Source organism: Panthera pardus, unplaced genomic scaffold (genome assembly GCF_024362965.1).
Source record: "Panthera pardus isolate Hobbes unplaced genomic scaffold, ASM2436296v1 HiC_scaffold_19, whole genome shotgun sequence".
Classification (NCBI taxonomy): domain Eukaryota; kingdom Metazoa; phylum Chordata; class Mammalia; order Carnivora; family Felidae; genus Panthera; species Panthera pardus.
The window spans coordinates 12223034-12240293 of NW_026526754.1; the positions used below are offsets into that span (position 1 = coordinate 12223034).

The following is a 17260-nucleotide window of genomic DNA, read 5'->3' on the forward strand; positions in this document are numbered from 1 at the left end:
TGCTAATGTCCCTTACACAGGCCAGAAAGCCACAGCACTCCCCAGCCATCCTGGTTCATGAGCAGCCACTAGTTGTGTCTGTGCAGTCCTGGCTTGCAGCAGCATCTGGCAGTTTCTCTGCTGAGGCAAGACCGAGGCAGGGATTCTAGGAGAGTCAGCCACTGAGGACAATCTGTCCGGGATCTGATACCAATGTTCTATGTGACCATGGTTTCTGGGTCTCAGGCCCTTGTCAGTGCAGGGTGAGGGCTGGCAGCAGAACTCAAGGCTGTTCCCACCCAGATGGTCTCTGAGGGTTTTCTCTTTCTCTGTAGGTCTGTTACTATCCAGGGCAGGTGCTCTATTCAGATACTAAGGACAAGAGGAAGCAGAAAATAGATACCTGCAAAGCCTCATGAAGTCGAATGGCTCCATCACATCAACCAGTGGTCCTGATATCCTGTAGCCTCAGTGCTCATAGGTGACTCCAGCCCAGAGCTGCCTGGGCCCAGTGGAAGCCTTATCAGGACAAAGAGGAGCCATGGCACTGGAGACCTCTGTCCCCTCACAAAAGCTCTTCTCTTTTTCTGAACTGGAGCTGTGAGCCTGGAAGGGCCAGGATTAAATAAAGCCTTTGTCCCTCAGTCCCCATCAGCATGTTCTGTCCCTGTAGCACACCCTTCTACCCTGGCCTGTCACATTGGAAGGGCCCTCAGAGAACATCTGCTCCTGCCCTGACCAGGTCAGGATGGTAAATTGAGGCTTAGAGGGAAATATGTCTGCCCAGCACCCAGCAGGTGAGGGGATGGCCTGGGGAGAGAGCCCAAGGCAGGACAGGCCTCCAATGTCATCTTGGGAACAGGAGGCCCAGCACAGCTACCCCTGGGCTATCATCCCTCTCCTCCTGGCAGAGAATTCTGAGAAGATGCCTCTGGACTCTTCTGTCCTCTCTACCTCTGACGTCTGCATTCTCCCCAGACCACAACCCCACTCTATGTGCTATCCTGTCTCTTGATAGGGAACTGAGGACACCCTTCCCCTTGCCACAGGCCAAGGTCGACCAAGTGCTGGGGACCAGGAGACGAGCGAATCTTGGCCTTCTCCGCGAGTCCCCGGTCTACGGGTTGGGAGAGCTCCCTGCAAGTCCCTTCCCCCAGCTCTGAGGCCAGTACGCAGCACAGACCACGTGGTCCCCAGCAAATCCAACTGGTCTCAAGGCTCCCGGGACTCTAGCCCCCCGTCTGAACCTGCTCTGCTGGGCCCTGGCTCCAACTGCGCTCGGGCAGCCAGCGGCCAGAGCCTCCCTCTTGCTCCAGCTCTGCCTGCAACAGCTTGCCAGTCCCCGGGTGGCTCCGGTGATCCTGCATTGTGCCTCCAGCCCCTGCCAGCCGCTGAAATCGCACAGGCACTCAGCACAGGCCCGGCCTCCAGGAAGCCCTCGCGCTGCGCGGCCGATTTCCTCCAGCCCGCCACGGTAAGGGGCGGTTCGGCCACCCGTACCGCGTGTCTGTCTGCCACCCGTCCTTGGCCGGCGAGCCCCGGGCCCACGCGCTCCCAGGGTGGGGACCTGAGGCTCTTGGTCCCATCCGTCCTGGGCCACAGCGCGCGGCGTGGGTAGCCAGGTGGCAGCCTTCCCACCAGGGCACTGTTTTGGCCCCTAAACAAGAAAGGGCAGGGGCGTCGGGCCTGCGTGCTCAGGGCTCTGGGACCCGCAGTTGAGAAGCCATTAGCAGCCACTGGCCACCAGCCTCGGCCCCCTGCTGCCCCCGGTGGCCATTTCGCTCACTGCAGGGCGCAAGAAGCCCGGGCCGCTCTCCACGAGGGACTGGAAGCACAGAGCCCCCCACTGTGAGGCTGCCCGGATGCAGGACCTTTCCTCCCTACCCTGATCCCAGGGGTGTTCCTGGGACAGCCCGGTCCGAGCTCTTGGTGGAAAACTCAACTGGGGATCCACCGGTGGTGGGGGTGGGGTGGACACTACCTGAGACAACCGGCAGGCCAGAGTTGGAACGCACAGAAGGCTTAGGCCAGGGCACTGCAAACTCTTAAAGAAGCATACTCCTCCACCGCCCCGCCCTCCCCCGCCCCGAGAAATCTTACTCAGAGGCGCATACTGCAAACTCACCTAAGTTGAGCCCCTGTGGGAGATTGTGAAGGGGCCAGTTGCCAGTGGGCCCGAGAGTAAAGGTCAGGGGGTTTGTGCCTAAAGATGTCTTGGAAACAGGGGTATCCAAGACAGAAATCGGAATGCTTTCCACAGAATCCAAGCGTTCCACAGCAGGGCCTCGAGTGTGAGTTGGGTAGGAAGAACAATAGATAAGGGAGGTGGGATCCACAGCCCTGGGAAGGGCACATAGTAAAGAACAGTGGGTTGGGGTCTCCCCATGACAGTGGAGTTAGAGGAAGTGCAGGGACCAGGTAAACAGTGGGCAGGGGCCCAGCCCTGCAGTGCGTGTTCTTAATACCCAGAGGGCTTTCCCTGCCTTCACACTGAGCTCAGCCCAATACCACTGCCCCCTTGATGGCCCTCCCCCCTCTCCTTTGGGTCCCCTGTGCTGTGTCCTCCACCAGCTCTCTGAGCCCTCTACCTGGAGCTTGTGTTTTCCAGCCTTATCCTGTGGACCACAAAGTCACTGGGGGTGGGAGTGGGGACAGCTTATTGGGCTGGGAAGGACCTTGCTAGTTGAATAATTTCAGTTGAGTGGATGATGTTAGTAAATCAGTAAGGGAAGAAATGTTTTGTGTCTGTGTTTGTATGGTTTATATACGTTTTCATCAGCAACGGGTGTCCACGTGGATTCCCGAGGAGGGTCTAGTGCTGCAAGAGAAACTCCTAGGGTCAGGGAGCCTCTGATGAGAGCAACCATCGAGCGCGCACACTGGCCTGTGAGTGCAAGTCTTAGAATTTGGTTGCTTTCCAGTTGCCCGCCAAAGGGCGCTGCACCCCCCAAATAGAGATCTGAAGGTCGATATTTGAGCCCAGGCTTTGAGGATCCAAACAGTGACCTCAGTGCTTGCCCACTGAGTGCTGCTCCTCACCGTACCCCCCCCCCAAACTCCCCCACCCTGTTCACATTCCCCACCCCCCACCCCGCCCCATGCTGCCATTTGACTATAGCTGACAAGGGTGTCTGGGGGCGGGGGCACCTGCAGCTGGCTGACTCTTCTACTAGGGGAGCAAAAGTTAAGAAAACCACCAGCTAAACTGCCTGGTATCTGCTGGATGAAGGAAGAGGAAAAATGCTGTGGTAACTTGCGAGGCCTGTAGCTCATGACACAATGTCTGATTTTATTTTATTGTTGTAAAATACACATAATATAAAATTTACCATTTTAACTGTTTCAAAGTGTGTACTTCAGTAGCATTAGGTACATTCACAGTGTTGTGTACCCATCACCACTGTCTAAATCTCAGATCTTTTTCATCACTCCAAAAGGAACCCCGTATTAAGAAATCGCTCCCGGCTCCCCAGGCCCTGGCAGCCACTAATCTGCTCTCTGTCTCTCTGGATTTGCCAATTCTGGACATTTCATGTAAATGGGATCATACGACATGCAGGCTTTGTGTCTGGCTTCTTTCACTTAGTGTAAGGTTTTCAAGGTTCATCCGCGTTGTACCATGGTCAGCACTTCATTTCTTTTTATTGGTGACTAACAGTCCTTGTATGGATGGACCACATTTTGTTTATCCAGCCGTCCGTTGATGGATGCTTGGGTTATTTGTACCTTTTGGCTATTGTGAATAATGCTGCTGTGAATGTTGGTGTACAAAAATCTGTTTGAGCCTCTGTTTTCAGTTCTCTCAGGTATGTACCTAGGAGTGGAATTGCTAGGTTATATGGTCATTCTGTGTTTAACTTTCTTGAGGAACTGCCAAACTGCTTTCCGCGGCAGCAGCATCATTTTACATTCCCACCAACAATGCCCTGGCATTCCAGTCTCTCCATATCCTCACCAACATTTATCATTTTCTTAGTTGTTGTTGTTGTTGTTGTGTTAGCCATCCTAGTGGATGGGAAGTGGTATCTCATTGTGCTTTTGGTTTATATTTCCCTAACGACTGCTAATGTTGAGCATTTTTAACTGGTCTCCAGACTCCAATCTTGCCGCCTTCCCCCAAACTACCCACTGAAGGCCTGGTCCTTTCAAAACACAAGTCCGTTCCTGTCTCCCCCAGCTCAGAATCCTTTGCTGCTCCCCACCTAGTCTCCCTAGATTAGAACACACATCCCTGCCCTCCCTGCCCTCACAACACACTCCCTGTGCTCCAGCCCCTAGAAAATTCTCCCATTTGTTAAAATGCCTTCTCCAGAGGCGCTGGGTGGCTCAGTCAGTTGAGGATCCGACTTTGGCTCAGGTCATCATCTCATGGTTCATGGGTTCAAGCCCCACATTGGGCTCTGTGCTGACAGCCTGGAGCCTGCTTTGGATTCTGTGTCTCCCTCTCTACCCCTCCCCTATTCGCACTCTCTCTCTGTTTCTCAAAAATGAATAAACAGTTAAAAAAATAAAATACACTTCTCCAAACCTTTGTACCTGCTATGCTCTCTACCTAGAACATTCTCCTATGCTCTCCTCCCCATCCCCCCACCGCTTTCCCCACTGATGCCTCCCATCCTTCATGTCGCACACCTCACGGATCACTCGTGATCTTTCACATCTGGTGTGTCCCCCTTATCTGTATTCCCCTGTCACACCCTCCCTAAGTTCATCAGGTCACACTCTCCACTCTGATTTATAATTGACAGTTCAACTGTTAGTTTCACTCCAAAGACCTAAATTCACAAGGGTCAAGGCCAGGGTTGTAGGCTCAGCCCTGTGTCCTCCCAGACCAGTGCAACCAGGGAGCAGTAAAACTGTGCTCACTGGCCACTTGGAGGGAAGGGTGGTGAGTGAGTGGGTGGGTGCACAGATGCATTTGATTGCAGTCCTGGACCCATTTTGTTTCCTTTCCTGGAAGCTCCAACACTCTGGTTCACACAATTTTGGTCCTACCTGTTGGCCACCAACCCTAGTATAGCCTGGGCTCAGGATGGGCACCTCCATCCATGGGCTCGGCAGAGGGACAATAGGGTGAAACTGTCTTTGCCCATCTTTTTGTGGTCATTTTCCCTTTCCATCTCAAATTCCTCCTGTGCCCATGACCTCAACTATTCCCAAGACCACAGGGGTCTTCCTTTATCATTTTTGTCCCTCCTTCCCCAGCCTCTGGAATATCTCCCAACTTCTTCCCTCTACCCTCTCTCACAATCTCTGTGCTCCTGTTACCCTTCTCTGCAAAACCCTCTACTTGAGTGGTTTTCAACCTTAGCTTGCATTGGAATCACAGTGGGAGGTCTGAAAAATGCTGTTGCCCAGGCTGCTTCCCTACTAACGGGAATGGGGAGGGCACAGATACCTGAGCATTGGTAAGTACCTGGGTTACCTTAACTTGCCTCTGAGCTTGGGAACCACTGTTCTTGACACTGTACCCCACAGAGGCTGCCCCATTTCTTCTTTTGTTCAAATGTCTCAGTTAAGTACTCTGTACCCCCACTTCTGTTCTCAATGTCTGACGATTCACATATTAGCATTCTAGTGCTAATATGGCCCAAGAATGCACAGAAACCACCACCTCCAGGCTGCTGAAGCCAAATGGCCCCCTGTTCCCGGCATTTTCCATCTCCCTGCAGCCTGGAAGAGGGCCGTGTGGGGTTGTGTGAACCTGGCCTCAAACCCTCACTCCAGCCCTTCCTTGCTGTGTGATCTTGACAAGGTACTTAAACTCTTTGAACCTCATTTTCCTTAGATGTGACTTCCCTCCTGGGGCAGCCGAGAGGGGGCAGTGATGACACAGAGAAGCATGCCCAGTGCCCAGCAATGCAGCCTATTAGGATCCAGACCCTATGCCTCTGCTGGCAACTCTCTCCTCTGTGGGCTGCCTCACTGCACAGGGGACTTCCCACTGGCCTCTCTCCCCTCTCTTTTTCTTTCCTCTTCCGTAGGCCCCTAAGAATTGCTCACCCTCAGTGAGCATTTACTTGAAACCTGGCCTCTTCAAAGCCCTCTTAAACCTCCAGGTCTGACCTCAGCTTTAAGAAGGATGTAATCTTGTCATCTCCATTTTACAGATGTGAAAGCTGAGGCACAGGCTGGCAACCGAGAAGTGGCAGGCCTGGGCTTCAAATCAGGAGTTTGATGGAAGGGTTGGGCTCCTCACCATTTTGCTTGCTGCTTCCCCCTTCAAGAGAGGCCCAGGCTTCTGTCCTGGACCCTCTGTGTTCCCTTTCTAGGTATTGCCAAGTTTTGTAGATTTACATGTAGAGGGTAAAATAGAGAAGCTTCTAGAATAAAACAATGGAGAGTATTATCATGGTATTGAAGGCAGAAAATATTTCCTAAATAAGACAAAAAAAAAGAGCTAACCTTAAAAGAATAGATAAACTGGACTGAATTAAAATTAAGAACTTCCATTCATCTACAGTCACCATTAAGAGCTAAAAGGCCAGCCACAGGTTGGCAAGAGACACAGGCAGTGCACATGGTCTGCCAAAGGATTCATACGCAGAGTATAGAAAGAGCTCCTATGATTCATTACAGCTCTCTCTCAAGCATATTTTTAAAAATCAAATAGGCCTGGCTTTGGACCCTTGCTCTCCCACCTGTTCAGTGAGACCCTGGATAAGTCTCTGTGATGTTCTGACCCCCCGAATTAGTTCTCATATTTCCAAACTAGCAATAAAATCCATGCCTCACTGCTGTGTGTTTCCTGTGAGAATCAAAAAAGGGATAACTCGCCAAAAATGGTCATGCGTCAGCTCGGGAATTACATCAACCACCCTCTGTCCTGCCCTCTCAAATCAGAGCTCCCTAAGGACTTGGGCCATGTCTTAGCTTGATCACTGGTCCTTGGCACCATGCTCAGAGTACATGGGAGTATAAATTTGACGCATGAGTGGACAAGGAACAACATTCTTGGATGAAGGAACAGCATAGGGAAGTATGAGGATGGAAAGGTGCAGTCAAGTTCTTTTGGGGTCAGGTTAGGGTGCAGTCAGGGAAAAAGCGGAGAACAGGCTGAGCCTGGATGGGGACAGATCTCAAATACTGGGCCAAGGATAATGCCAGGCATTATCTGGGAGACCACAGGCAGTAATAAAATTTTGGGGGATGAGGGGTGTGTTAGTGAGGGGGAAAGAGAAGGGGAGAGACAGTGGGTTTTGGAGATTAGGGGTCAAAAGATTTTGTGGACAGCAGCCATTTCAGGACTGCTGCTTCAAAAGAAGGAAGCCAGCAAATGAGAAAGGAACCAGAGTGGAAGAGAGTGTGTTCAATTGGAAGGGTGAGCAAGAGGCGGGGGGGGGGGGGGGGGGGGGGGGGGGGGGGGGGAGGGGGGGGGAAGAGCAGGAGGGGATCCAGCTTCACCGCCATTCTCTCCTGCAGGAGGGGACCACCAGACTGAGGGGCTCGCAGTGGTTCTCAACTGTGGCACCCAGGAACCTGTTAGAAAGGCAGTCTCAGTCCCCACCCCACACCTACAGAATCTGAGTCTTTGTGGCGAGGGGGGGGGGGGCGGGGGCTGCACTCCGGGTGTCATATTTAAGAACCACTGGATGAGGGGTGCCTGAAAAGAAAGGCTTCCTTGGTCTTCCCTTCTAGTGGCCCCCTTCTCCTCCCATCAAAGCCCATATTGGCCTCAGCCCCAAACCAGCCTTCAATCCCAAAGAGATTCACCAGAAGACATGAATCTAAACCAGCTCTTGGGGACAGGCTCTTACCCAGTTCTCGGCCTCTGTGCAAATGCTGGCTCTAGTGGGCGGCCCGCACCCGATCCAGAGACTTCCCCCACAAAAGTTTCTGGCTCCATCTTGCCTCCTGCCTTGACCTTACTTGGCAGACCTCCATCTTATCCCTCTTCCAAGGACACAGGGTCTAATTGGAAATGGCAGGTTGTGGCCACGCCCACCCGGAATTGAGGAACCATTCAGGTACCATTCATGGCCAGGACACCTGACCCAGGTTCTGACCCAGGGCTTGATTATCAATTAAGCTAAGGTTTAAAAATAGCAGCAGTTCGCGGAGGGGGCTGTGCCTGGGTGTGAGAGGAAGAGTTTTCAGCACCAGAGAGGTCTCCGTTCTGCTGCTGCTCTTCCCTTCTCTGGGGTTTGGCTTTCTGCCTTCCAGGGTGAGTTTCCAGCCATGGGGATTGGTGAGTGCTTGCCTTGTGCGGCAGGATGGAGCCCTAGCACTAGCGTTTTGTGTGGAACCTGGGGTAGGAAGTTGCTTGGTAAGGGGTGGGGTCTCTACATTTGCAGCTCTGGGGATAGAGCAGAGTGGGGTTCAGTGATAGTGACTCTTCCTTCTGCTCTTTCTAGAAAGCCTTGTCTTACTCTTAGGTGAAATCTTCTTCATCTGTGAAATACTGGCTAAATGACCTCACTGCCTTTAAGCTTTACCCCAAGGGCAGCTCGCTGCCAGTCCCCGCTTGCTCATCCTCGTCACGCTGGCTGGGAATGTGGGTACTCTGGGCCTCCACCCTCAGCAGGGTGAGCCAGCCCTCGTGGCCCATTAATGCAGGCTGAAGGCGTCAGGATGAATTGGTTAAATTATTTAAACAAGTAGACTGAGCATCACAAGGACCCCAAATTATCATTTGGGGGAAGGTGAGAGAGATGGATTTGGTCAAGGAAAAGATTCAAGGTCTAACTATTTTACATTTAGATTCCAGGAGCCACACAGATGCAAAAACTATCCCAGGTTCTACGGTGGCCAAATCTTCCATTCTTCTTTCCTTTGGGTCAATTTGCATTCCCAAGACGACTGCTTTTCCTGATTTCTTCTGTGCATACAAACATATGCAAAGATAGGTTCTAATTTCCATCCTTCTTTTCACCAAAGCTGCTATTATGCACATTTGTCTGAACCTTAGATCCACCCCTCCCCTCCTTAACACACCTTGGATTTTTCTCCAGTCCTTGAAGATGCGTCCTTATTTACATTTAACAGTTGTGTAGTATTCCACAGAATGCATTATACTGTGACATTTCACCAGTCCGTTCCTGTGGCCATTGGATTTTTCCAGTCATCTGCTGTCACAAACAGTGCTGTGGTGCTTCTGCTTGTACAGGTGTCCTTTTTGTGTATATTTAAGTTGCACCTTCAGGCTAAATCCCTAAAAGTGGCAGTGTTAGGTAGGAGAGTAACACCACACTTTGTTTTTAAATTTTTTTAAATTTATTTTTGAGAGAAGAGCGCGCGCGCGGATGGGGGTGGGGCAGAGAGAGAGGAGACACAGAATCTGAAGCAGGGCTCCATGCTGTTAGCACAGAGGTAATGCGGGCCTTAACCCCATGAACCACGAGATCATGACCTGAGCCTAAGTCGGACCCTTAACCCACTGAGCCACTCAGGTATCGCCAGGTAACCACTTTTGTAAAGACAGTGGATATTTGTCTTCCTTCTCCTCGTGGAGAGGCAGGAAAGGAGACTGTTTAGAGCCAGACAGGGCGGAATTTGAACCTTTTCCCTGTGCTTTCTGGTTAAATAACCAAAGTTGAGCTTCGGTTTTTAAAATCTGTGAAATGTGGCTCACACGGTTGTGAGGAGTGTGTTTGGTTCAAGGCTAAACACATAGTAAGAGCTCAAAGTGTTCAGAGGAGTGGAGTCTGGCGATACAACTACATCTTCCCAAAGGCAGGCAACCCGGCCTCTCTGGGGTGACCATGGGGCATTTGCGAGGGTGGGTTCTGAGAACCAAGGACTGAGCTTGGTCGTCCAGGCATGGTCTCCATAGACAGGGGAAGACCCCCTCCCCAGACCACCTCTCATTTTGTGGCTGAGCTTTTGCTCTGCTGTGTTCTGGAACGCTGGGTCTCCCGCAGGCCCGTCCAAGGGCTTGCTGTTGGGTGGCCTGGGGGAAGGCAGATGGTCTGTTTTAAATCCTCAAAGGTCTGGTCCCCAGCACAGTCCGCAGATAAATGCACTCACTGCCATTTAATGAAGGTCTGCCAGGTAGCCTTGCATAATTCTGAGTATTCTACACGGGATTCCATTTAGTTCTCAGAATGACCATATAGGGTGGGATAGATGAATGTCCCCACCAGCAAACTCTCTGTGGTTGTGTGACCTTGCTCCATCCAAATGGAACATCATGTCTGCATACTGCCTTCGGGGATCCCCTGAAGGCAGGGAAAGCGCCTGTGGCATGAGTGGAGTTTCCCATTACCCCATGTTTACACTGGGAGTGAGTCCTCATCTGAAAGGTATATTGCCAGGTTAAAGGGTGACTCGGATTTAAAAAGACTGGAAATGCCATCTGTCTAGATGGGTCTAGGAAAAACCCAACACCTGCTACTAACATCTCAAAGTGTCTGTGAGAAACGTTCACCCTTGACACCATCACTGCCATCATTTAGGGTAAAACATTAGTCAGCCACCCGTCTTTTGAATCCTCTCACCATGAGAGGTGTTCTCAGAGCCTCCTAAACAGGCCCTGAATGTTGCACATCTGTGTCTCTGCATCTGTTCTCTCTTGCTACAGCGGATCAGGATGAACTGGTAACCCCGGGAGCTGTTTGATGGACTCATTTCTCAAGCCCAAAACCGGGTGGCTCAGACACTTGATTGATCTAAGAACATGAATAGAGAGAAGGAGGGGGCCTCGTTTAGTACACTCAGAATTTATGATGAACCAGAGGAGTGGAGGAACGTGCTAGAAAGCTCTGGCATTTCCTCCCAGCATGAGCACCAAGCAGAATCCCAAGCAGAGGGGGAGTGTGGGATGCCTCAGCAGCCCCCGGCTCCCCAGACGCCGCATGGCCCGGTTGATCAGGAGACGAGCTCTGGGACCCCACAACAGTGGGTCCTCCAGCCTCTGGACAGATCTGAGCTCCAGGCCAGCTGGCTTTCTGAGGCGGAGCCAGAAGCAGCAGCAGAACTGGATCGCAAGTAGGTCTCCCCTTGAACAAGACTGGTGGTGGGAGAGGGGATCCCAGCACAGAGCCCTGCATTTCACGCGCTGTCCCCTCTCTGCTCTCTATGTGTCGTAGCTTCCTGCCAGGACCCGAGTGTGGTAAGTCCCAGGTGGGACGCGTGGGCAGGGAAGGTGGGGGACAAGACTCAGGCCTGGTGTCAGGACAGCGGCCCTCTCGTTGAATCCTGTGGTTCTGCTGCTATCCGTTGCCCCTCTCTGTGAGCGGGTGGGTGTTGATATTTCCCTGCAGGCCAGCCTTGCCCCTCGCCACCTCCCAGTGAAGAAGTCTGGTCATTCCTCAGGGCAATTGTAAGTGTGTTATTTTTCCAAACTTGGGATCTTTGCCTTCCCCTGCCCTGCCCCAAATAAGAAGGTAGTAAGAAGAAGGTGAGGGCACGCAGTGTGTCCTCATTCTCTCTCCCTTAGGCGGTGGTGGTGGTGGTGGTGGTGGTGGGGTGGTCCTGCAGCTCCCTACTTCTTCTGAGCTAGGCTACCCTGCCCTCGTCACCAAGATGTAGGGCCCTCAGCTCACAGTGTCACCTCTTCGAAAGCTGTGTCCGCGGGGGGCGCTGTGCCAGGTCTTGCTCTTCCTGCTGATGCACAGAATTGTCTCAAAATGTGGCTCTGTGTGTCAAGGAGGGAAGCCTGGGCACCATGTGGCTAGTGCAGGAGGATGTCTATGGTCTGGGGTCCCCAGATAAGAACATGGTTTTGCCCCGGGTCAGAGAGAGCTGTTGGGTGAACAGTTAGGAATTCAGTCAGCGGACCGGCAGGCTGTGGATGACAGTAGGCTGGGGCTGTGCCCTTTGATGGCCGCCTACCTTCTCCTGTCCCTAGCCTCCCGTTCCTGATGAAGTGGTGGTCAGGCACAGAGCCCCACGGGAGTCCTGGAAGGTTGGCAATGTCCGCCATGGAAAGAAGGTCTACGCCATTGCCATCAGTGGCTCGACTCACCACGTGTACACGTGTGGGCACGGCTACATTAAGGTGTGGGACGAGAGTGCTCTGCATGCCTGCAACAAGGCCCCACAGGCCCAGCTGGACTTCCAGGTGAGGGGTGTTTGGGATAGGCTTGGGGAGCCCGGGTATGATCTCTGGCGTGAGACTCTGACCCCGTGCTTTAAGGTGGTGATGTGAGGGTGGGAACTGTCCCTGCAGGACCATCAGAGCCGTGTCCTCGCCTGCAAGCTGCTGCCTGATGAGCAAAGCCTGATCACTGGGGGTCTGTCCCGGAACCTGACTCTTTGGGATCTGGCACCCACGCCCCGCATCAGGGCACAGCTGGCCTCCACAGGCCCCATGTGCTATTCCCTGGCTCTCTCCTCCAATGCCCAGATCTGCTTGGCTTGTTTCAAAGGATTTGTCGAGATTTGGGACTTGCAGAACCAAATCTTGATCAGGTATGACCTAGGGGAGGGCTTGACAGTAAGGTGTTTGGGAAAGCCTGTGTCCCTTTCTGGACAGCGCTTCCCCGCTCTGTGTGGTAGGATCAGGGGAGTCTGTGAGGAGAATATATGGTGGGGGGGCACTCCTGGGGGCTTCCTGGGCCCAGAACTTCCCAGTGTTTAACCAGTGCGTGAATCTCTATGAGTTGTTTTCCCTCCAGGAAGCACGAAGTCCCTGAATATGGATCCCGATGCGTGGACATCGCAGGCAATAAGTTCTGGACAGGAGGTGAAGACGCCAGCCTGTATTCCTGGGACCTGAGGAGCTACCAGAGGGTGCAGGAGCACCATTTCCGGCATGAGGTGCCAGGGCTGAGGGCAGTCACGGTGGCTGGGAGCTGGGGGTCCTGCAGGAGGAAGGGCCGGGTTTCAAGAGGAGACACAAATGATGGTGTTGGCAGCTTGGAGCACTGACTCTAGTCCTTTTTCTTTTCTTTTCTTTTTTTTTTTAATTAAAAATTTTTTTCTTAACGTTTATTTTTGAGAGAGAGAGAGAGAGCACGAGCAGAAGCATGGGAGGCACAGAGAGAGAGAGGGAGACACAGAATCTGAAGCAGGCTCCAGGCTCTGAGCTGTCAGCACAGAGCCCAACACGGGGCCTGAATCCATGAACTGGGAGATCATGACCTGAGCTGAAGTTGGACACTTAACCAACTGAGCTACCCAGGCACCCCTGACTCCAGTTTTTTTCCCAAATAGATCCTCAGCATTACCCATGACCCCAGTGAAGAGTGGGTGCTAGTAGGCTTGAGAAACAGTGACATCATAATCCTACACACGCACCGGAGGGAGAAGTTGAAGGTTTTCTTTAACAAATACATCCACCACCACAACCTCAAGTTTTCCTCCTGTGGTGAGTTGAAGCCAGGTGACACCTCTAGGGGCTCTGTCACTCCATGGGGTGTCTGTCTATCTGCAGAATCTGGGCCCAGCCTTGTTGCAGGGTCTGTTCCTCACCCTCCAGCCCCAAGCGCAGCCAAGCCAAGACCCAGGTGTCGACTCTCCTGCCTGCTGCTCTTGCCTCTGCACCCACCTACCCTTCCCCACCGCTTCCTCTCCCGCTGTGGTCTGGCACCCTGCTTGTCTTCTGTCCCCCTCCCTCTCCTTTCTGGCTCTCTCTGTAATGGTGCCTTCCTACACAGAACAGCAGCCTGAAGACACAGGCAGGCAGAAGAGACATGAAATCCCATCTGATTGTCCTTTTGTTTAGTGATACTGACCATGATCCCACGTGTAGCAGGAGGGTAGGACCAGATGAAGGAATGGCTTGGGTCTTATCTCTGATTTTTATAGATGGGGAAACTGAGGCAGAGAAAGAGTTGCCCTTTCCCTAGTCCCCTTGGGAATGAGGCTGGGATTGGAATGCAAGCTTGGTGTCTGGCCTCTCCATCTGCCTTTCCTTTGCCAGGGAGCTATTTTGTGACCACGCTGGATGAATCGATCCATTGCTTAGCCGCACCTTCTCTACAAAGGTTGTTTCAGGTATTGGGAGGAGGGATGGGCACACCCAGGCACTCAGAGCTCATAGCCTCAGATCCATTGTGTCAGGTCCCAAGGACAGTGCTGGAAAGTACCTCCGGGGTGGTATCTGGGCCGTTTAATACATCAAGGGGAATGAGGACCCAAGGTCCAGTGAACTCATGGACTTCACCTTGAACCACGAGACCTGCCCTGTTGTCTCCAGACTGAGGCTCAGGTCTGTCCTTAGCCTTGACACAGCCCTAAGTGAGGCCTTCATCTCTGGCCCGAGCCTGGCCCCTGCCTGTAGTCACTCTTGGCTTTCTTTCCTTGTAGGCAGAGGAGTCTACAGATATCCTGTGTTGTGATGTGTCCTCTGACAACCAGTATCTGGTCACAGGCTCCAAGAACAGTGCCACCGTTTACCAGCTCTTGTATTGAAGGTTGGCGTGCTGTGATCCTGCTGGCGAAGACCCAGGGAAGGTCAGCAGGTAGAGCGGATGACCACTTCCGTGCCCCGGATACCTCCACCTTAACCCTCGATGGACCATCATCTGTCCATTCCCCCCGCCCCTGGCACACGCTCAGCCTGTGCTCTCAGGTTTTTATGAGATGGCTTAGGGGTTTTTCCTTTGTTATTTTTCTACCACTGATTTCTGGGTTTGGGTGGGGAAACCTGACTTTATAACTAACAAAATAGAAAAGCAAAAACCAAAATGGCCTAAGATGTGGTCAGTTTTTCCAAATAACAAACTTATGGTGATGGATTGCTTATGCCCCCACTCAGCAGCTTCCAGGATGTGGAAGGAATTTTAGACCACACTTAGTTTTGTTTGTAACTTTTTGGAGGGGGGTCAGAGAATTCTTGGAGCCTTCAGAAAGCTCAAGAAGAAACCTATTTACCTGTGTAAACTTTCAGACTGTATTGGGGTGTCATTAGACCACCAACACTCAATTCTTTTTTTTTTTTTAATATTTATTTTTGAGAGAGTGGGAGAGAGAGAGAGTGTGTGAGTGAATGAGGGGCAGAGAGAGAGGGAGACAGAGGATGCAAAGTGGGCTTTGCACTGTCAGCAGAGAGCCCGATGTGGGTCTCGAACTAAAAAACCACGAGATCATGATCTGGGCAAAAGTCGGACGCTCAACTGACTAAGCCACCCAGGCGCCCCCAACACTCAATTCTTGATCCAGGTTAAGAGTCCATGAGCTGGTCTAACCATATCCCAAGGAAGGGCTCTCTCTCTCTCTCTCTCTCTCTCTCTCTCTCTCTCTCTCTCTCTCTCTCTCCTTTTAGCAACTGCTTGATGATACCTGGTTTTATCTGAATCTTTGAAAGGCCTGCTCTTCATTCTGGCTTTCTATAATATTCCATCTGGCCCTCTCCAGGCAGAAAAAGCCCATCTCCTGAAATCAAGCCATATCGGCCTGCTTTCTTGCTCATTCTGATTCTTCACTTGCTGGGTGTTGGCATGGCTGAGACAGCTGGCCTCCCACTGAAATTTGTAGCTTGTGTCACTGGGAGGAGGCACGAAGCCAGGGACCCAGTGTGCCGTTCTTTACTTTGAGATATTGTCAGGCACCTAGTTCTTGCTGATGAATCATGAGTGAGAAATGAATTCCGTTCCTGGACCGAGGCTAAAGGAGTATGGGGGTCCCCTCCAGGTTCTTGATCCCCTTCTACTAGCTCAAGGCAAAGACATGGAGGCCCTTGGGGATTGCAGAGCTGTGCAGTGGAAGCATCCTGTGTACATGAATCAAACATGGAGAAAACTGCCGGCTTTGGACTAATGCTGTGGAAGAGAAGCTGATGTTTGAGCTGTTACACATTTTGGAATCTATTTGTTACTAGTGCCTTGGAAACAGCAGACTTACTTAAGGGGCCAGATAGTAAATATTTTAGGTTTTGCCATATGGTTTTTGCCCCAGTCCCTCAACTCTGCTGTTGTAGCATGAAAGCAGCCATAGACAATAGATAAATGAATGAATGTGGCTGTGTTCCAATGGAATTATATATATATAACAGGCAGTGGGACAAATTTGGTGTGCTGGTCAAAGTCCGCCTACCCCTCCTATAGCCAGAGTGCCTCTAAATAATATACATAATTGAAATCCATTCAAAAATATGATACAGAGGGTAGAGGTCAATCTAGCCTACTGGGCTATAGACAAATAGACACACATTTATAACAAGTGTCCATTTATAGATGAATGGATTAGCAAATGTGATGTACATGTAATGTACACACACACAATGGAATGTTATTCAACCCTTAAAAGGAAGGAGGTCCTGACACCTGCTACAACATGGATGAACTTTGAAGACCTTATGCTAAGTTGACATAAGCCAGTCACACAAAGACAAATACTGTGATTCTATTCATAGGAGGTATTTACAACATTCATGGAGAGCAGAATGGTGGTTACAGGGCCTGAGCGAAAAATGGAAGATTAGGGTTTAATTGGGATAGAGTTTCAACTGTGCAAGATGAAAAAAAAAACTCTAGAGCTGGATGTGGTGTTGGTGGCAAATTGTGTGAATATACTTAGTGCCACTGATCCGTACACCTTGAAGTGGTTAAGATGTTAACATTTATGGGTATTTTGCATAATTAAAAAACAAAACAAAATTGGGGAATTAAAAAGATCACATTTAGAATAGTAATCTCTGAAGAGGGAGGCAGCGAAATTGGGTCATAGACAGGAGCTTCAACTCTCTGCAACGTTTATTTCTTCAAAAAAAAGTTCATCAAAATAAAATTGCTTCAAGGGAGACAGGAAAGGGGACAGGCAACCCATAGAAGGGGAGAAAATATTAGCAAATCCAATTTCTTTATATCCAAAATATATAAATAAGTCTTGTAATGCAACCATAAAAAGACACATAAGCCAATTTCAAAAAGGGCAAAGGATTTGAATGGACATTTCTCCAGAGATGGTATACAAATGGCCAGTAATCACATGAAAGGATGTTCAACAAGGTCATTAGGAAAATGCTCATCAAGCCCACAATGAAATACCACTTCACACCTGCGAGGACAATTGGACTAAAAAAGAGACAACAGCAAGTGTTGGTAAGGATGTGGAGAAATTGGAGCCCCCATACACTGCTGTTGGGATTGTAAAAAAAGTACAGCTGCTTTGAAAAACAGTTTGGTAGTTCAAAATGCTTAACCTAGAGTTACCATATGACCTAGCAATTCCACTGTTAGGAATATGTCCAAGAGAACTGAAAAAAGAAAAAGCACATAAGTTGAGGGGGTCACAACCGGAGTGATAAAGGAAAAGAATTTAAAAATTTTTTTTGGAAAAAAGGTAAGAGTGCCGGGGCCCCTTGCTGGCTCAGTCTGTAGAGCGTGAAACTCTTGATCTCAGGGGGTCAAGAGTTCAAGCCCCATGTTGGGTGTAGAGGTTACCCCCCGCCCCCCCC

The 17260-nt window shown here is 50.9% G+C and overlaps 1 protein-coding gene across 3 annotated transcripts; it reads left to right on the forward strand.

Moving 5' to 3' along the window:
* The first annotated feature begins 220 nt into the window (after positions 1 to 220).
* On the forward strand, positions 221 to 14554 carry TLE7 (TLE family member 7). Of its 3 annotated transcripts, none has more exons than XM_019455352.2 (10): positions 223 to 1453; positions 10499 to 10905; positions 11007 to 11029; positions 11181 to 11239; positions 11768 to 11980; positions 12089 to 12330; positions 12537 to 12678; positions 13075 to 13228; positions 13784 to 13847; positions 14170 to 14554. In XM_019455352.2, the coding sequence occupies exons 2-10, from the start codon at positions 10595 to 10597 to the stop codon at positions 14519 to 14521; spliced, it is 1560 nt and encodes a 519-aa protein (XP_019310897.1). In that variant the 5' UTR covers positions 223 to 1453; positions 10499 to 10594; the 3' UTR covers positions 14522 to 14554. The 3 variants fall into 3 exon arrangements, with proteins under 3 accessions (XP_053762616.1, XP_019310897.1, XP_019310898.1); XM_019455353.2 differs by having other exon boundaries at positions 224 to 1453; positions 13784 to 13857; positions 14170 to 14399; XM_053906641.1 differs by lacking the exon at positions 13784 to 13847 and having other exon boundaries at positions 221 to 1453; positions 14170 to 14318.
* The last annotated feature ends 2706 nt before the right edge of the window (positions 14555 to 17260 follow it).

Coding starts and splice junctions, on each gene's coding strand:
- TLE7 (XM_019455352.2), top strand. CDS start 10,595: ATGAATAGAGAGAAGGAGGGGGCCTCGTTTAGTACACTCAGAATTTAT. Junction 10,906..11,006: donor GCAGCAGAACTGGATCGCAA/GTAGGTCTCCCC, acceptor TATGTGTCGTAG/CTTCCTGCCAGGACCCGAGT. Junction 11,981..12,088: donor AGGCCCAGCTGGACTTCCAG/GTGAGGGGTGTT, acceptor CTGTCCCTGCAG/GACCATCAGAGCCGTGTCCT.